Genomic DNA, 21657 nt, shown 5'->3' with positions numbered 1-21657 from the left:
ATTTTGCAGTTCTCATTGTTTAGCTTTCACAACATATTCAACAGATTCAAAATCAATATCTACCCACTAGAAAGAAGATACATATAATGAGACAATGCTTATTAAATGTTATTGTTGACACAGCAAGTACATGTGTACAAAGTTGTCTCATTAAATTTTACATGAGATTCTAGTAGTGATTAGAATTATACACAAATTACAGATCAAATCTACATCCATAACTTAATATACTATATCAAAAATAAAAACACACTTCAGGTGAAAACAATATTTTATTTCAATACTTTAATACTGAAATCAGCTATCATACATATTCACCAACTCTTAAATTTCACTGTCCCTATCTATCTCAGAAGACAGTCAAAGTGAGATTAATAGGACGAAGCATTCTCAGCAAATCTAGAACTTTCTGTACTTCATCTCCAAATTTAAGTCAGGTCCTTTAATAAGTTACTGCTTATTCATTGTTCTATAATATTTATGAAATGATTAGTGCAATACATCATTGAGGTATCATTTAAAAGGCAAATACCCTATAGATTTGGATTTGTCATCCCGATTCCTTGGCACTCAATAATGTAAGTGTCTTTAGAAGCATCTTCTTCATCTTCTGATTTCTTCACAGTAAATTTAGCCTGAAACCAGAAGAGCGTTTAGTATATAAATAATATGAAAAGCGACAGAGGGATGAGCCCACAACTCCAGCTTAAATAGGCAGTAGTTAATACCAAACTCATTTTATTGAAGAAGCTAGAGATACAAAGGTCAAATGACTCATGAGAAATTCAATGGCCTAGATATAAAATATTGTTCCAGAAGCATGGTCCCTGTTCAGAGGTATACATACCTGTGAAGTTCTGTCAGAATACACAGCCTGGGCCCTACTCCATACCCACTGAATCAGAACCCCCCAGGAGTACAGCTTAAGCAAATATAAATTTTAAAATCTCAACTGTTAATAATACTGCATCTCTACTACCTACTTCCTAAAATTTTTCTAAAACATGGCACTGAAGCATTTATATTTCTTTTATCTTGTCGAGTATCAAAATACCCTTTAATTCCCTCAAATTTTCTTGCTAATTTAATTCCCTAAATATACTATTTAAAATACCTAGTTCAGAGCAGAAAGGTAGAGGGAGGTAACAATTAACATCTTCATTCATCTTTATTGGGCTTAACATATTTTTCACTTAACTAATTCGAGTTTGGCTTTGAAACATTTGACCTCCATCATTATACTGTGGAAACATGATTTTTTAAAAAGCAAATGTATTCATTCTAAGAAAACTGAATTAAAATCAAAACAACTGAGTAGGCTGACTGAATTTGTGACAAAGGGATTTCAAGTATGCCTAAAACCTTTTGATTCTCTGAAATACAATGTGAAAACCACCACTCTGAGGCCCTGTTGAACTGTAATACTTACAAATTATTCCAGTTTCAATATTACGTGGCAGTGCGCTGACACACTGGACACTGAAAATTACTGTTGAATGAATAAACACTGAATCTGAATTCTGAGCTAGACAGACCATTTATATACTATATATATTTTTCTCAAATTATAAGCACTGCATAAATATGAAACACAGGTAACAATTATGGAAATCATTTCTAGCCTACATATAAACCTACTGAAAACTACAAAAATTTAGAGTTGGAAGGAGCCATAGGAACTACAGCACATTCTCTGACCTTACTGATGAATTATCTGCACTGAGACACAGAATGATGAAGCACCTTTGCCCCAAATCACTGAGTTAAAACACAACAAAGCTGAACAAGAAACCAGAGCTAAAAATTCCAGTTCACGGCACTTTCCACTGTGTATTCACTTCAAATAACATGTGAGTGTCTACTATGTGCAAAGTACTGTAGAAAGGATGAATACAGGGCTTCTGTGGTGGCACAGTGGTTAAGAATCTGCCTGCCAAGGCAGGGGACACAGGTTCGATCCCTGGTCCGGGAAGATCCCACATGCCGTGGAGCAACTAAGCCCATGTGCCACAACTACTGAGCCCGCTTGCTGCATCTACTGAAGCCCACGCGCCTAGAGCCCATGCTCCTCAACAAGAGAAGCCACCGCAATGAGAAGCCCGCGTACCGCAATGAAGAGTAGCCCCTGCTCACCACAACTAGAAAAAGCCCACGTGCAGCAACGAAGACCCAATGCAGCAAAAAATAAATTAATAAATAAATTTATTTTTTTAAAAAAAGAATGAATACAGCCTTGTCTCTGCTATCAAGAAGATCACAGTCTACGTGGGGAGAGAAATTGTAGTAACAAAATACAGCATAAGTAGAATAATAAAAAATACAATTAACTATCTTTTGACATCAAATATAATTTGCCTTTGCCTCCTATCAAGCCTTTTCCCACAATTTAACCAAAATCTACCTATCCTTTCTAATAACAACACAAAAAAGTACATATTATTAAGAATCATACAAATAACATGTTAGGAGTAGGGCAACCGTGGCTTTGCGCTTCGTACACCTCTGTAATGCTTAATTTCTTAATACTACTGTACATTACTTTTATAACTTTTTTTAATGCTTAAGGTCAGCATCTTCATAAAATTCTGAGTTATAAATTTCATATTATTTTATAACATTACATTATAAAGACTATGGCAAAATGGAAATATGCCACGCATTACTGAAAAAAGCAAGAAATGAAGCTGTATGCATTAACTGCAAAAAATGCAAAGAGAAACAATTTTAAGAGAGGAGGAGAATATCTAAACGTCAAGAGTGGTTTTACTGGAAAGGGGGAGTTAGGGACAGCTTTTTACCTCTATTTTCTAAATTTTCTATAAAGAAATTCGTTTCAGATGAAATATACATGTCACAATTTTAAATTTAAGAATCCTGTAGGGCTTCCCTGGTGGCGCAGTGGTTGAGAATCCGCCTGCCGATGCAGGGGACACGGGTTCGTGCCCTGGTCCGGGAAGATCCCACATGCCGCGGAGCGACTGGGCCCGTGAGCCATGGCCGCTAGGCCTGCGCGTCCGGAGCCTGTGCTCCGCAACGGGAGAGGCCACAGCAGTGAGAGGCCCGCATACCAAAAAAAAAAAAAAAAAAAAGAATCCTGTAGAAAAGGTATAAATATGAGCTTATTCAATGTTAAATCCTTTTTCACTAAAAATTATAAATCTAGGGAATTCCCTGCTGGTCCAGTGGTTAAGACTCAGCGCTTTCACTGCCAGGGCCTGGGTTCGATCCCTAGTCGGGGAACTAAGATCCCACAAGCTGTGCAGTGCAGCCAAATTAAAAAAAAAAAAAAATTATAAATCTACTTTTCTGAAGCTGAAAGGACTGGTAAATGTTAGAAGTCCAGCAAATGCTCTAGTCTACCCCAATAAAATCACAATAAAATAAAATAAAACATTTTAAATTTTTATATAAATAATTTAAGTTTATAGCCCACTGCAAATCCCTTGTGATTTGATTTTATAGTTCCCATTAAAACATCTTCAGTTACTGGAAGGCAGTACCTACCACACATGTGCTTAGAGGTATGCTCTCCCAGTTTTCTCAAAGCTCAGTCCTGCCACTAAGAAACTATCTTGAGCAATTAATTCCTCTGCCTCACTAGACTCATAAGTAAAATGGGATTAATAATAAATAGCCACCTAAAATGGTCATGCAGAGTGAGACAACTCAGCTTCACTGCTGAGTGAGCTCAGTGTCTGCCACATAGGAAGTATTCACCGAATGACAGCAATTACAATTACTATTAAGTTTTCTGTTGATTAAAATGTGACTCCAAATTGGCCAAAATGAAAATCAATTACTCTTTCTGATAGAATACTCACCTTTGCTAGTTGTTCAGCAAAATGTATAGCCGTTTGGGTATGAAGTGTAACTGGTCCTGTTTTTATTCTGGAAATTCCACTGGCTAATGCCATGAAAATGATCAGCTATTAAAAAAAGAACCAAGAAGAAAACTCTCACACATTTACTAATATTGGGGGTTAAAATTCTACTGTTTTCCATATGAAAATACTATTGAGACTAGAAATCAACATAGCTAAAAAAGAATTTCTATTTCTTTAGGTTTCCAAAAGTCTTAAGATGATACAAAACCTGTGTTACCAAAAGTCTGTGGTGTAGCACAGAAATGCTTAGTAGCAGATCTCAATACAGATTTTTTAAATTAATGTTTAAGAATATAGAGTTGAAAGTTAATAAATTTAATCAGACCAACTATCTTTGCAAGCTATTATATATAATATGAAAGTTTCTTCCATACTCTAGAATTACAACATTTTAACACATAAATAAATACACTAATACAGAATTACTGGAGTGTAGACTAGTAAGAAGGAAGAGACTAGAAATAAGGAAAACTGTCTTAAGAAACTGGTCAAGAAATCTTGAGTAATACATTTCTAAACATAGACATCTGATTGGCTACTAAGGAGAAAAAACTATGGTAGAAAGGAAAATCTATCAAGACAGTGCACCATAAAAAGATTGTATTTGGAAATATTCACTAGCACTTCTCAATGTGAGTGGATATGTTAAGTTTGAGAGGTGTATGACACATCCAAGCAGAGATGTTGACAGGCATAAGAAATATAATGAGCATGCAGTTAAGGAGAAAGGTCTGGGCTACTGATATAAATTTAGAAGCTGTCAGCATACAGATGGTACTAAAGCCATGAGACTGTACAAAATAACTGAGGGACTGAATACAGATAAACAAAAGAGGTGTGAGCCTAAACCCAAGGGCTCTCCAAAATTTAGAAGTTGAGAAGAGGCAAATAACAATAACAAACTGCCAAAGAGACTAGAATGTAAGGCTAGCGAGATACAAAGATAATAATAGTATTTCAGAAAGCAAGCAAAGAAAGTATTTCAAAAGGAAGGAGTGCTCGATTGTGCCAAATGCTGTAGCCAGGTCAAGTAAGATGAGAACTGAAATTTATGGTATATAAATTCCAGAATAATACCTAAAAAATGGATTGAAGTAGGACATACCAATCAGTGTCTGCAAGTCAGTGACTAAAATTTATATTCAATCTAATTGCCCAGTATTTGAATCTAATAGGCTTGAAGGTTTTTATCCTAGAAGTGTCGTTACCTGGTCTTGCAGATACTCATCCACAGCACCACCATGTCTAAGATTTGCTAACAGCATTTCAGCAGCTTCAATTCCAACCTTGTCTGCATTAACACCTACAACAGGCACAATGTAAAAAACCTAATTACTAAGAGGCAAAAAGTTTAATATATCCCAGTTAGCACTGATGTAATGTCTTTTAGGCCTCTGAACTCACCCAATGTAACCTTTAGGAGAAGATCTTCATGTATATTTAATCTTCTGAGAGCTTAGCATATGCAGATATTTTATTAAATGCACAAGTAGAAGAAAAAACAGGCTGCTTTGGCCCTGTTTAAGAAGTACTAATTATAGGGGAACTTCCCTGGAGGTACAGTGGTTAAGGCTCCGTGCTTCCACTGCAGGGGGCATGGATTCTATCCCTGGTAGGAGAAGTAAGATCCCGAATGCCACACGGCACAGCCAAAGAAAAAAAAAAAAAAAGAAGTACTAATTATAAAACCAATTTACAACTAAGTTATGACCCTATAACACTACACCTTGATTTCAAAATTTTAAATTTGCAATTCATATGTGTTACAATTAGTCGGCAGCCGATTCCATTAGAATTAAAGGATTTCTTTTAAGTCAGATAATTTTCATCTAAGGAAGAACAGATAAAAATTCTCAGATCAAATATCATAAAGTTTTATTCCTTTAAGATTTGAACTATTTATTTATTTATTTACTGTGCCACGCAGTTTACAGCAACTTAGTTCCTTGACCAGGGATTGAACCTGTCCCCTGGCAGTGACAGCACTGAGTCCTAACCACTGGACCACCAGAATATTTCCCGGTATCACCTAATTTTGAAAATAAGTCAGAAAATTTATTCCCATGTTCTACTTCCTACTTCTCTACACATACCACAAATATTTGGTACAACGCTGAATACAAAATAAGTCCATCAGAAGTAGTAGAATGTCAAATGATTCTTTTTATTTACTTTAAACTAAATGAACCCTTGGCTACAAATGAAAATGTCCTTTGAAAAATGAGAATGTGGTTATTTTTTATTTTATTTTATATTTGGAAATTCATTTGACTATGTCTTGATAAAATTTACCAGAAAAGGAGAAATCAAATTTTTAACCATTTTTTTCTTACAGCAATTATTATAATAATATAACAAATTAAACTATCTTCACAACATCAATCAGGCAAGTATTTACATCACTGAATGAAATGGTTTGGAATATGTATGAATCTTGACTTCCTGGGTAAACCACTTTGCCTTTTCCATTTCTTCTTCCAGATGGAGATGGAGATGATAATACCTAAGTTGCAAACTTGCTAAAATTAGAGATAATAGGGCTTCCCTGCTGGCACAGTTGCTGAGAGTCCACCTGCCGATGCAGGGGACACGGGTTCGTGCCCCGGTCCGGAGGATCCCACATGCTGCAGAGCAGCTGGGCCCATGGGCTATGGCCACTGGGCCTGCGCATCCGGAGCCTGTGCTCCACAACGGGAGAGGCCGCGACAGTGAGAGGCCCACATACCGCGAAAAAACCAAATAATAAAAAATAAAAAATAAATTAGAGATAATATTTATAATGCTTCTTTACCAAGACTGGTTCATAATAAGCTATTAATAAAAATAGTTAACATTGAGTACCTACTATGTGTGTACCATACTAAGTGATAGAAACTGGTTCCTTTGCTAAGGAGACATCAGAAAATACTCATATATAAGAGTATTTGAGGATAAGTGCTAAGCTCTATGGTATAAACTATATATCCAATGAGATTTCAGAAAAGGAAATTACAGGTTCTAGAATAACTTGAGAAGGTTTCATGGAAGATGAAGGACTTAGGTGAGACCTTGAAGAATGGCTAAAATTTTGCAAGGAGGATGTGAAGGAGAAGGAAGGAATTCCTGGCTTTGTATCAATAGTATCAGAGAGCAGTAGACACACTAAGGTTTCTCTGCCTAGGGGCAAAGTATTTCTCAGAGCCATTCACATTCCTTCCTACCCAGCCGCCTTGAGAGCAAATAATGGTACGAATGGATCTAACATAATTACCACCTATTACTAGCGGTCTGTGGCAACTGAACAAAATGAAGTAAATATAAGAATTTTTCTTATTAGTATTATGTTCTAAACAAAAGAGCAAAATCCTAGTTTCTTCTGAAAACTTAAGGCTTTTCTGACAAATACTCGTCTGATATTCTAGAAGTTTCTTAAAACGGTCTCAATTTTGATGGTTTATAACAAATTAAAATGAATATTCAATGATTTGGGGTTTCTTCTAGCTTATTAAAAGGACAAAACTATAAAATAGTTATCAGGCTGAACAGAGAAAGCTGAAGGACTAATTACAGCATCAGAGAGATGCCATGAATTACCACATGGACTGAAGGAGGGAAAAAAGTGCTTACTACAAGCTAGGCAGTTTCCATACATAAGAAACAGGATTGATAAACCAGAGTCATAATTCATCTTAGCAAATTGATTTGTTCCATAGTAAAGAATACTAACTGAAAGGCAAGGAATCAATGAATACACAGATATTCAACTATGTAAAGACAAATACATTCTGTCCATACAGCAATCATATAAAGTTGGAAGGGATTCTTATACATAGATAATGGTCCAATCTCATTTTTCAGATAAGGAAAGCCCAGAGTCACCATGTAAGATAATGACAGACATAGGACCAAAACTTAGGTCTTCTTGCTCTCAGTTTAGTGCTCTCTGTTATAATACATTGCCTCCATCTAAAACTGCAAGGTTCCCTAAAAAAAAAAAAAAACAACCCACAAACAAACCTCACCTTTGCAACAGGATTAAAGAATGTTATAACTGGAAGGATTTCAGAGATTCTTCAGGCTAACTCTCTCACTCAATAGATAAGGAAACTAAGGTCAAAATAGTTTTAGTAACTAAGACAATGACAAAAACATGACTAGTTACAACTTACTGCTTCTAATACATATGGTGGTGTGCACAACCAGCCAATGTTGCTTCTGATAATCACGCTTAAACATTAGGATTCAGAGTCTAGTAATTTTCTAGTTAATTTAAATGAGAAATAAAAAGGGGATCTGGATATTGGGATCCATGACATTCTCTGAGATGCTTAATATATAGACTACCTAGACTAAGAGAGAAGACCCCAAGGTCTTTGCATTTGCTAATGACAAGTCCTTTGACTTAAGTGCCTCACAGGAAACAAGGGCAGGCACCAGAAGGAGTCAGGCAACCTCAGTATGTGTGCTGCTCTATCCTCTATTCCCTCCTACCACTGTAAGTCTAAAAATAAGTACTGTGCATTCTACATGAGCATTGTCCAAAGACAACTTCCAAGTAAAAACGGTCTCATATGACAAAGTGAAAAAAAATGTTTATGGAATATTAGGAAAGAAAGTTTTTCAGGGCTGGCAGTAAAGTTAATTCCAAGTATTGCTCATAACAGAGTAACGGTCCCTTTATGATGTCAATGCAACATATCCAAAACTATCTTCTACCCTGGCAAACTAACTCTACCTCCCATATTCACAAGTTTTAAGTATTTCCAGTTACCCAAGTTAGAAATCTAGAAGGTCATTACACTGCATCCCTCACCCCCCATTTCCAGCTGATCACCAAATTGTCTATTCACCCTCCTAAATACCCTTATATTAGTACTCATCTCTCTAGACTCAGTCCCTGCATTCCTTGGTGTAGGTCCTCACCATTTCTGACCTGAATTGCTGTTAACAGACTCTTGTCTTCCTGCCTCCACTATGGTTTTCCTCTAATCCTCTACACAGCTATCAGACTTACTTCCAAAGACCTGGAATTACATCCCTCTTTAAAATCTTTACGTTTTCAGGATGAAACCCAAACTCCTTTATATGGCCTATAAAGCCCTTCAAAAATCTGTTGACCTCTCTAACCTCATTCTCTGCATTGACCCAGATCCTGTACTCATCACATACGGTTCTAGCTGCCCAAACGCAGAACTACACTTTTATGTCAGCACTTTCCTTTGTCCTTCTTCCTTAGCTCTCGCTTTTCTATCTGGCTAACTTCTACTTATCTACAGAATCCACTGGAGGATCACTGAATGGCTCAAGACAGATTTGGGGTCAATCAGCCCCCAAAGAATAAGCTGTTCTTGTCCTGTGTTCCTATGGTGCCCTAGGGATAGAACAATAACAGCACTGGTCTGTCTCCTCTGCCAGACTAAGCCAGGAGGCAGAAATGGTGACTCTGACTTCTGAATCCTTCATATATAGTACCTGGCACATCTTGGTACCTAACGATAATACAAACAAACTGAACTCACATTCCACCCAATGCCTGCCAAGCACTTACTACTTGTAACATAGGGTCCGAGTCTCTGCTTTATATTTTGCACTATCTTTGCCCTCTCAAGACTTAAAGATATTGCATGTAGTGGCTCACTGATCCATGTTGATTCCTCACTGCACCTAAGAAGTAATGATTATACACTAAATATATGCTTTTGATCACTATTTCTCAAATTTTATAATACCTTAGAAAGCTTGTTCAAACAGATTCCTGGGCCCCACTCACAAAGATACTAATCTGATACATGAGGTGGGCCCCCAAATTGGTATTTCCAGCAAACTCTCAGATGATGCCAATACGCTACCTGTCCGCCAACCACACATTGAACAGCACGGTTTTAAACAGAATTCATTTATGTCCAGTCAACCAAAGGTGTTGATTTTACCTATCTATTACACTGGTTAGATCTGACACCCAACTGTATCTAGATCAACCAACTGAGCAGATTAAAATTATCTGAAGTTTTTGTATTCAGCAGTAATAATGTGGTTAAATGGCATAGCGAGGGTTAGCATCTTTCAAAGATGCTACAAAGTAGGAATAAAGCAATCAACTGCTACACAAACAGTGAAAAGTTCAATTAGAAGTTGCCTCAATGGCAAAAGTAACTTTAAATACTAACCAACAGATGCATACATGTACCTACTCTCCCAAATATACCAAATACTACAGAAATTTCCCTTTCACAAAAACATTCAGTATTTTGAAATCAACACTGTAATAACTGATTCAGGGAAGAACCATCAACAGATGCTAAAACCACTGGATGAAAGTTGTATTGAGACAGGATAATCAGATGGTGTCAAAGTATTATCCCAGAGTATTTATTAATTATAAAGGGAAAATGGGGAATTCCCTGGTGGTCCAGTGGTTAGGACTCCGTGCTTCTACTGCAAGGGGCATGGGTTCAATCCCTGGTCAAGGAACTAAGATCCCACATGCTGCGAAGCCTGGTAGAGATAGACAGGCAGGCAGGCAGACAGACAGATAGGTACGTAGATAAATAAATAAATAAGGAACCTTTATAGCAGACAGACCTGGACAACACCACCTTAACCAAGTGATCAGTCAGCTGTACTGATAAAGGGCATACTGACATTACGTGCACCCTGATGTGATACAATAGAATGTACACAAAATCACCTGTGCAATATTCTTACTAAAAATGTTTAACTGGAATAAATCTAATCATGAGATAATCAGACAAATTCATATTGTGGAAAATCCTATGAGAAAATGGCCTGGACTTTTCAAAATGTAAATACCATGAAAGGAAAAAATAGGTGAAGAGACTATTCTGTGGTTTAAAAAAAAAAAACTAAACAGACATGACAACCAAATGCTGTGTGTGCTCAAAAACAAACAAGCAAACAAAAAAACCCCATACTGCTCTAAAGAATATTTTGGAGATATCTGGTTATGTCTGAATATAATAGGGAAATTCCCTGGCAGTCCAGTGGTTAAGACTTCACCTTCCAATGTAGGGGGTGTGGGATCAATCCCTGGTCAGGGAGCTAAGATCCCACATGCCTCACAGCCAAAAAGCCAAAAAATAAAAACAGAAGCAATATTGTAACAAATTCAATAGAGACTTAAAAAATGGTCCACATCAAAAAAAAATCTTAAAAAAATAAATACATATATAATAGACAGATTCTTTGGGTATAAAAATGGTAATGTGATTATGCAGATTATTATTCTTTGGATGGACACGCTACAGTATTCAGGGTGAGACTTGGTACCTCCAACTTGCATAGAGATGGTTCAGAAACACACACAACATGCAGCTAAATGTTCATAACCAGTGAACCTAGGCAAACAGTGTATGGATATTCACTAATCATTCAACTTCTCTATAAGTTTGAAAATTTTTAAAGTATAAAGTTGGGGGAAAGACTGAAAATTTAATTGACTCTAAAATAGAATCAGTTAACCATATCCTTTCAAACTTGTTATCCATCATTCTACAACACCCTAATCCTGACAGATAATTAAAGAATTGTACAGTCGCACTGAGAACAGTGGACCCCCTTCATTTAGCTATACCTCGTTTACCAAGCGATGATCCAGCAAACAAACAGCCAGTGGATGTCTCAGCAATAATGCTATATAGGGAAAAAAAAAAGTATTACTATCTATGCTATAAATATTCCAAAATTACATGCAAATACAACACAGGAGAACAGTGACTATTAAATAAGCAGAATTAGATCTGGCTAGTATATTACAAAAGTGAAAGTCTTCATACAGAGACCAGCATGATTAGCATTCTCCATCTTCATCAGGGTATGAGTATCTTTCAGCACTTTGGACAAGAAGTCACACTAGATTCTAATCCACTCACAGGTAAGGAATGGCCCACCCAGAAGTCTTGTCATCAGCACCAAGGGGTACCATTTCGAAGGCATACTGCACTCATTATCTTAAATGAAAAGGTCTTTTTACAGAGATGTTTGGTTTTGTTTTATAGTTTTCAGATAGTATTATCATACAAAGAAAATGCATTTACTTTAAACCCTTTAGTAGAAAATCTGAAAAAGAGAGCTTAAATTTAAATATCCACAAAAGACACTTTTATTCTTCAAAAATATTAATTAAAGCATTTTTATAACACTTAAATAAATAACTACTAAATGGATTAATATACTATATTTCTTTTCTAAATAGATCTTTGCCATATCTAATATTTACTTGTAAACTGATTTCACACTTGAGATATAGAAAAGCAACTGGAAATATTTCTCTTAGAATCATCTTCAAAGGCTAACTTCTGATCAGCTTAAACATTTAAGTTCGCTATATAAACAAAAAGGCTCTTATAATGTAATAAAAGGTAAACCATCCTCAGAAAAAAAATTCAGAATGAAATAATCATCATACTGTTGTTTTAGGTAGGAATGCCCTTAAAAATATATCTTCTTAAAACTACAAATTTAAACAAAAAAATGACAAATCTTTAACTAAAATAGAATAATTATTTCAGGGCTCTCTCAACCAACATCTAGGAAAAAGTATATTGTCTCACATTATTCCATTTCCATTGCCAAAAGCTTGGTCTTTAGGTTCCTGAACAGGCTGGATGTTAACATACAGATCCCTAATCTCCTTTCTGATGCATCTTACGGCTGCCGCTGCCATATCTTTTGCTACCTATTTTGGCAAGACAAAAAAATAGAATAAAATAAATTAATGATTATTTTGACAATTGCTTTCAAGCCTTCAAAGGCATATAATTAATAACTTTTACATGCATCATATAAAAACACAATTTTCAACAGTAGAGAACACAGAATTTTAAGAAAAAATTTTAATGAAAAGATTTAAAAATTAAGTTCAATAATTCCAAAATTTAGATGATATAGTACTTATCAAGATATGCATACACTTCTAAGATCATCTAGACTTTATTTTTTATTACTTTATTTTATTTCTTTAAATTTTTATTGGAGTATAGTTGATTTACGATGTTGTGTTAGTTTCAGGTATACAGTAAAGTGAATTAGACAGCTTACTTTAAATGGCAAAACACCAGCAACAAAAGCTCTTCCATATATCTTAGTCACAGAGCCACGGTCAGTTAAATTTATTGGATTCAACTGTTTAACTGGCGACATTCGGATAATCACTTCACCACCTCCTTTTGGGTAGTAGCCCCTATGAAAAGTATCATAAATACTCACATAAACTGATTGCACGACAAAAATAAAGCTCAATATTTACAATAAAATAACGTGTGAGTGATATCCAACTATATAATTCATGTTTGAAACTTCCAAATAATGTTTTAGATCTGTGTTGTCCAATATGGTAGACTCAAGCTACATGTGAATGAATGAATATTAATTAATTAATTAATCTGTTTATTTATTTATTTAGGCCACACAGCTTGCAGAATCTTAGTTCCCCAACCAGGGATTGAACCTGGTTGAAAGTGCAGAGTCCTAACTACTGGACCACCTGGGAATTCTCTATTTAAATTTAAATTTAATAAAATTTAAAACTTAACTCCCCAATCCTACTAGCCACATTTCAAGTGCTCAATAGTCATATGTATCAAGTGACTACCATCCTGGACAGATAAAGAACATTTCCCTCAGTACAGAAAGTTCTATTCAACAGTGCTGTTTTAGACTTAAGCTACTTAATGGTAGGAGCTTGGTCTATTTTGTTCCTGCTATATTCCAGTGCCTAAAACAATGTCTGGCACATAGTAGGTGCTCAATAAATATATGATGAATATTTAGTAGCTGAACCACTAATAAAATTTTAACTCAAATATTTAGTGTCACTTATTCTACAGAGATGCTGAGAACACACAGATGAGAATGACAATGCTCTTATCCACAAAGAACTCCCCATCTCGTAAGATGGGGCTCCACATATAATCTACTAGGACACAAGCCAGGCTGTAAGGACTACAAGAGAGATGTAAATAGGAACTCCAACTGAGGCACAATCACTGACAATTCACATAAGGAATTACGAGTTTCATTTTCAGAAAATGTAGGATTTCCAATTTTTAGGAGAGCAGGGGAAGAAAAACATGAACAAAGATATGGAACTCTGAAGGCACAAAGTATGTTTAGGGGATGGCGGCAATCATGTAGTTAGAATACATGGAGGGGAGGGAGGATAAAGCTAGAAAAGTAAATTGGAATAAGATTGCAAATTACTTAAATGCCACACCAAGAAATATGGCCTTTTTACTATGTGGCCTTACAGAGGGAAGGGAAGCCTTACAGAGAAATAACCTGAATGCCCAACATGTGTCTTAGAAAAATAATTCTGGTGGCTCTGTGGAAGAGAATCCCTTTTACGACCCTGCAGTGCCCATTCCAGTTGTCTGCACACAGTGAGCATTCTGTCTGTGGTGAGCATGGATAATTCCAGATATGAAGGTACCTCAGTGTAGCAATCCCCTTTCAAGTCCCCATGCCTCTGCTGCTTATTGTTTTTAAGCCACGAAGTACTATTATTTCCTGTAAGATATGTATTAAGTGGGTTATGGAATGACAGTTCTCCAAGATCTAACTTTTCCACTATTTTTAGCACAAGTAGTGGGTCAAAGGGTTAAGAAATAAGTAACTTACCTCATTTTTATGTCACAATTAAATGTGAAACCAAATTTTTCAACAATTGGCTTGAAAACCTGAAAAAATCAGTTTATTGTTACGTTAATCACCAATATTCACTGTCAACAAGCATATTTAGTAAACAAAAGTGCTCTGCACTGAAGTAGTAATGAGGCACAATGCATAAACAGTGATATAAAAATGTGTAGGCTAGTTCTATTTTTCAAATAAAATAACTGACATGTAGCTAAAAGTTTAACATTTACTTAATCAGATCTGTGCAAGTCTATGTAATGGGAAAAAAAAAATCAGAACTCAGGAAACTTGATCCTAGCAGTTTTTAACTGCAGAGGCCAGTATTTCCTAACCTTCTCAATATAGTGTACCGTAAGAAATCAGGGGGTGTTGAATAGCATCCCATTCAGTGTTCTCAATTTTTTTATATAGTTGAAATCTCACTGCATACACATTTTATACATTTTTCCCCATTTAACATTATAAACAAAAGCATTTTCCCAACATCATAAAACTCCTCCTAAAAAAATATTTGAATGACTTCATGGCATTCTAGCATAATTTACCTAACCATTGTCCAAGTTTTCATTATTACATAATTATGTATATAACAATAATTATAGTATAGAATGCTCTGCTCCAATACCTTTAACATTATCTTTTGCTGCATTTCCCAATATTTAATTAGGGTCATTTCCTTGAAGTGGTATTACTAGGTGAAGAAAGATTAACTTTCATTATACATACTATCAAACTGAATTTTAAAAGACTGTACCACCTATTAAAATGGCAAAAAAAATTTTAACTGAAACCTGAGACTATCAAGAACTGGGGAGGATGAAGAAGAGCTGAAACTCTCCTACAGTGCTGGTGAAAATGCAAAACAATGCAGCCACGTTGTATGCCAAAACAATTTGGCAGTTTCTCAATAAAGTTAGACATAAACTTACGATTACAACTGAGCAACCCCTCTGTAGGTATTTACCCAAGACAAATAAAAACTTATGTTCAGACAGAAAAACCTGTATGTGTTTATAGTGGCTTTACTCATACTTGCCAAAAACTGGAAACAGTCCAAATGCCCTTCAACTGATGAATGGATAAACTGGTACTGATAAACAAACATCCATACAATAGAACACTACTTAGCTTTTATTGCTGATTTGAGCAATATGGATGACTCACAGATGTATTTTTTAAAATTTATTTTATTTCAGTATAGTTGATTTACAATGTTGTGTTAATTTCCAGGATACAGAAAAATGATGCAGTTATGGGACTTCCCTGGTGGCGCAGTGGTTAAGAATCTGCCTGCCAATGCAGGGGACACGGGTTTGAACCCCGGTCCAGGAAGATCCCACATGCCGCAGAGCAACAAAGCCCGTGTACCACAACTACTGCGCCTGTGCTCTAGAGTCCACGAGCCCCAACTACTGAGCCCACGTGCCACAACTACTGAAGCCCGTGGGCCTAGAGCCCATGCTCTGCTACAAGAGAAGCCACCATAATGAGAAGCCTGCACACCACAACAGAGTAGCCCCTGCTCGCCACAACTAGAGAAAGCCTGCGTGCAGCAACAAAGACCCAAGGAGGCAAGAATAAAATAAATAAATTAATTTATTTATTTATTTAAAAAAATGATTCAGTTATACATATATATGGATTCTTTTTCATATTCTTTTCCATTATAGTCTATCACAGTAGGACCTTGTTGTTTATTCATTCTATTATATAATAGTTTGCATCTGCTAATCCCAAACTACCAATCCATCCCTCCCCCATCCTACTCCCCCTAATCAGATGTATTATAAGTGATAAAAACAGACTCAACAGGCTATATACAGTATTATTCTTTTATATGACATTCTGAAAAAAAGGCAGAACCATGAGAGAAAACAAATCACTGATTGCCCAGGGGTGGAGGGGTGGGACTGACTACAAAGAGGGATAACAGAATTTTCTACAGTAATTCTCTATCTTGATTGTGGTGGCTGGTTCACAATCATACATCAGAAATCACGGAACTGTACACTACAAAGGGTGAATTTTAGTATATATAACCACACCTCAATAAACCTGGAGAAAAAGAGATGATGCCACTTTTCTCTCCCACTAGTTGTATAAGCATGCCAATACTGAATTTTATCATTCTAAAAATTTATAGTCAAAACATTGTATTTAATTATTTTTTAAAATTTTATTTTATTGTGGTAAGAATATTTAACATGAGATTGATTGATTGGTTTTGTGGTACACGGGCCTCTCACTGTTGTGGCCTCTCCCATTGCGGAGCACAAGCTCCGGACGCACAGGCTCAGCGGCCACGGCTCACGGGCCCAGCCGCTCCACGGCATATGGAATCTTCCCAGACCGGGGCACAAACCTGTGCCCCATGCATTGGCAGGTGGATTCTCAACCACTGTGCCACCAGGGAAGCCCAACATGAGATTTATTTTAAGAGTACAACACAATATTGTTGACTATAGTTACAATGTGTACAACAGATCTCTAGAGCTCATTTATCTTACTGTACTGAAAATTTATGTCTGATGATTATTAACTCCCCAATTTCCCCCTTCCCCTAACCAGCATTCCATTCTTTTATTCCATGAATTTGACTACTTTAGATATCTTATATAAGTGGAATCATGCCAGTACTGTCTTTATGTGACTGGCTCATTTCACTTAGCACAATGTCCTCTAAGTTCAACTGTGTTGTCACATATTCTAGGATGTCTTTTTTTTTTTTTAAGGCTAAATAGTAATCCATTGTATGTATATACCACATTTTCTTTATCCTTTCATCCATCAATGGACATTTAGGTTGTTTCCACATCTTGGCTATTATGAATAGTGTTGCAATGAACATGGGAATGCTAATATCTCGGAGATTCTGATTTCAACTCTTTAGGATAATACCTAGAAGTGGGATTGCTGGATTATATCGTAGTTGTATTTTTAATTTTTTTGAGGAACCTCCATACTGTTTTCCATAGTTGTTGCACCGTTTTGCATTCCCATCAACAGTGTGCAAGCGTTCCAGTTTCTCCACATCCTCACCAATCCTGTCAAACACAGTATTTAATTCTTACTTTGAGTTTTTCTTCCAAATCATAATCCCTGTATTCAGAAAAACAGACTTATATAAGTAATATAATATACATACATTATAAGTAATATGTATATAATAACTGAGGCTTTTTAAAGAATTCACTATGAGCACAGTTCTAAGATACAACACACAATCTAAAATAATCATCCTCTCCCACAACAGAACCAGACACCTTTAAGAAATTAAACAGCTATGTACACAAAAACACTCAGGATATATTTAAATAGAGAATGGAGATTCAGAAGACTATGTGAGATCATCTTGGTTTATCAATAGCAACCAAAGCCCTTACCATGGCAGTGTAATCAATCTGTGGTGCCATTTCAGCATTAGTTCCACCTTTCAAACGAAGTTCTGACGGACAAGCAGCAAAGAGAGCACAGGGCATTGAGACCTGCATCAAGAGGCATACACTCCTAAGGAGAAGGCAGAACAGGCTTAGCTGCATATTTTTTTTTAAAGTCTCAAGAAACAGACATAACTACATATCACCATTAGCTGAAGCACAGACAACTGAGAAGGCAGGTACACACCCTCAAGTTTAAAGTTAAAGAACACTCCAGTGACTGAATGATAACATCCGATTAGTATTTCGCAGTAGAAGGAACTGGCCTTAAATGATAAGCAAATCTGGGTTTGAATCCAATACTAAATACATTAGCTGTGTGATCTTAGGTAAGTTCTAACACTTTTCTTTATCTTACAAAGAAATTTAAAAAAATTTTAATTAAAGCATCTTTACAATGTTTTTATAAAAGGATTCTTAAAAGTAACAGTTTATGAAAATGCATTCAAAACCATCAAGGTCTAGAAATATTCTAATGATTGTATCTGAGTCTCCACCATGCACAAGGCATCGTTCCAGATATTAAGATACAGTTCCGGGCTTCCCTGGTGGCGCAGTGGTTGAGAGTCCGCCTACCGGTGCAGGGGACACGGGTTCGTGCCTCGGTCTGGGAAGATCCCACATGCCGCAGAGCGGCTGGGCCCATGAGCCATGGCCGCTGAGCCTGAGCATCCGGAGCCTGTGCTCCGCGACGGGAGAGGCCACAACAGTGAGAGGCCCACGTACCGCAAAAAAAAAAAAAAAAAGATACAGTTCCTACCATGGTGGCATTTGTGGTATGATAGAGTAATGTTTTACAAAGACTGATTGATAGCCAAATATTTTACATGGAAAAAACTGTTAAGGAGATCATCCTTACCATAACTCACCTCTGTTTGGTCCTTATAGTCAAATAATGTGAGAAATCACAAGAAATAATTATAGAATATGTAGCATTTTATAAAATGAAACGGTCAGACTTTCTAAATGAGCTGTTATCTCACTTCTCCAAAGTCAAGGGAAAACAATCATATTAATACATAGACTGTAGTTTGAAAAGGAGTGCAACATAGCCTCTACATACCAAAAGACAGCCTTTACTTAACTTTCTTACAGCAATGATGCATGTGTACTTAATTAGACAGTCTCTATCACTGATAATGCATTTCATTAATTCAGTAAATATTTATTGACTGTATGTGCTAGGCACTGTAAGAGAAAATGCATGCAATATAATCCCTGTTCTCAGGAATTGAGCCTAGGAGCAAGTGAAAAAAACCTGGAAATGTTCAGTTTACTATAAACCATAGGTTTACAGCTACTGAACTTCTGTTTATTCCATGAGAAACCCAACACAGCTAAAGTGTCTCTCTTCCATTCAATAAAATCAGATTCTAAGAAGACTAAACAAAACCTTAATTTTAGAAGAGTAAGGAATTGCAAAGACAAAGGTAGACATGAGAAAACACATGGTACTCTAATCACAGTTAGGGATGAAAATGTTAGAATTCAAATAAATAATATGTGTTTTCTTACTAGGAACAAGCTTGTCTGAGTCTACTGAATGGAGCTGGATTATCAACCTTAAACTCACTGCCCATACGTTCTAGTGAATTAGAAGCCAGAAAGCCTAGATTCTAATTCTAGCTCTGACCCTGACTCTATGACCTCTGGTTAATCACTTAACACCAGAGGGTCTTCATTCTCTCATTCACAAAGTGGAGAAAGGGTTGGAACACATCGTTTCTATCTTCTCTCCTGTAGCTTCAAAATTCTATGATTCTGTGTTAGTTAATTTTTAGATAGCTGATTAACTATAACATTTCCCGCCCTTTTGTACCAGAGAATGCCCAGAATAATAAGCTGACTATAAAGACACCTCAAAATGCTTTAATCCCCTTAAGAAAGTTCTCATTTGGCAAACTTCACCTAAGGCCTAGCAGCAAGCGCCTTTTAGCAGAAGTCTATTCACATCATAACTCAAATCTCAATCATCACTAAACATTTTAAGCTAAAAAGAAAAATCATAATTTTTTGAAACAGTCATTCCTGAAACAAACTGGCATTGCATTTATAGTACTATTTCTTACTTTATCAGATTTCCTAGTAAATGGATAGGATTTTGGTAAAAGGATGCTGCATACAATAACAATCAGCCAATAACACAGAAAACACAAAAATTGCTCTCCATGTTTTATTAAAAAAAGGAGGGATTCTTGGAAAGGGATAAAGGCTCAATTTAATTGTTAAATATCCAGTTTTCAATGGGGAGAAAAAGCCAAGATCATATATAAAAATATCTAAATAGGACTGTATAAGTATCTATTAAAAGATAACAAAAATACCTAGACTAAAAGTAGAAGATGGCTCATAATTTATTGTAAGCCAAGAACTAAATATGCTACACCACAAAGACTACTATCACTATAGACCATGAAACTACAGCTGTTTTCAGATATTCATTTTCTAAGTAATAAAACTAAAGAAACAAATACGCTACACTACACGTGAGAAAATTTTAGATAGGTATAGCAACAGCTACAATTAGGAAGCAATTAGGTATCTGAAACTTTACACAGTCTCTAACGCTAAAAGGTAAGTGTTTTACCTCCATTTTAAAAGTGAGGAAACTAAAGCTTCAAAGAGGTTAAGCAACTTGTCCAGCAAGTGGTAGTACCTGCATGTGCATCCAGGTCTAATTCCAAAACCCACACTTAAATGGAATGTAAGTGACACATACCCTGCTGTCTTGGTATCTGCTGTGTGGACTCCACCTTTGATCTTCTCTGGTGTAAACATTATTTCTGTTGAGCCGATTTCTGCCCCCTCCAGTTGCCCATCACAGAAATCTCGAATCATTTCCAGTCCAGATAAATGCTGAGGCCTTCAGGTCATAATACTGCATCAAAACGTGTGCATTCAGACTGCCTATATCCCCACTTTTTATGACACATTTACAAAACTTCAATGGCAAGAAAACAGCAAGCTCTAACCATAGTAAGTGCCAGAGCTCCCTTTTGGCTTTTTATGCACGTAGACTACCTGCTGGTAGGCATTATTTTAAGGGTTCCTTCCAGACCAGTTATTTTAACTATAAACATATATGCTGATAATATTGTTGCAAATTAGAAGTATGCAGAAGAGGAAAAATAATAAAACTATCTAAGTGCCACCAGTCTCACTTGCATTTCACTGAATAATCTATGATACCTGCATGGGCTGAACTGTGTTCCTCTAAAATTCATATGTTGAAGTACCTCACAATGTGACTGTATTTAGAAATAGGGCCTCTGGGGAGATGATTAAGTTAAAAGAGGCAGTCAAGAGTGAGCCATAACCCACTCTCACTGGTGTCCTTACAAAAAGAGAATATTAGGACATACCAGGGGTGTGCATGCACAGGGGGATAAGCATGGGAAGAGGGGGCAAGAGGGTGGTCACCTCCAAGCCAAGGAGAGAGGCCTGAAACAGAATCTTCCCTTATGGTCCTCAGAGGAAACCAACCCTACCAGCACCTTGATCTTGGACTTCCAGCCTCCAGAATTGTGCGAAAATAAATTTCTGTTGTTTAGGCCACCTATCTGTGGTATTTTGTTATGGCAGCCCTAGCAAACTAATAAAATACCTCACACAGCCTTAATGAATTAATTTCCCTATTGGTGAAATAGGTTACTGCAAACTACTGCTGTGACAGAGAATTACTGTTCACACATATCAGTAATTGC

General features: G+C 36.4%; 1 protein-coding gene across 4 annotated transcripts in view; it reads right to left on the bottom strand.

Annotated features, from left to right (window-relative positions):
• Positions 1-253: 253 nt before the first annotated feature.
• Positions 254-21657, bottom strand: part of RTCA (RNA 3'-terminal phosphate cyclase) — a 28923-nt gene continuing 7519 nt past the window's right edge. For 3 of the 4 annotated variants that reach the window (XM_067040665.1, XM_067040661.1, XM_059077727.2), the window contains 9 exons: positions 20673-20816; positions 17900-18023; positions 14499-14557; positions 12921-13062; positions 12434-12558; positions 11455-11513; positions 5093-5187; positions 3822-3926; positions 254-635 (listed from right to left, as the gene is read on the bottom strand). In XM_067040665.1, the coding sequence (XP_066896766.1) occupies positions 534-635; positions 3822-3926; positions 5093-5187; positions 11455-11513; positions 12434-12558; positions 12921-13062; positions 14499-14557; positions 17900-18023; positions 20673-20816 (955 nt within the window). In that variant the 3' untranslated portion in view covers positions 254-533. Of the gene's footprint in view, positions 636-3821; positions 3927-5092; positions 5188-11454; positions 11514-12433; positions 12559-12920; positions 13063-14498; positions 14558-17899; positions 18024-20672; positions 20832-21657 lie in introns of all 4 variants that reach the window. The other variant, XM_059077738.2, reaches the window with a different exon arrangement.

The sequence above is a fragment of the Kogia breviceps genome, chromosome 1 (genome assembly GCF_026419965.1).
Source record: "Kogia breviceps isolate mKogBre1 chromosome 1, mKogBre1 haplotype 1, whole genome shotgun sequence".
In the NCBI taxonomy this organism is placed as follows: domain Eukaryota; kingdom Metazoa; phylum Chordata; class Mammalia; order Artiodactyla; family Physeteridae; genus Kogia; species Kogia breviceps.
The sequence above is the reverse complement of the archived record's forward strand: the minus strand, read 5'-3'. Positions and strand labels throughout refer to the sequence as shown.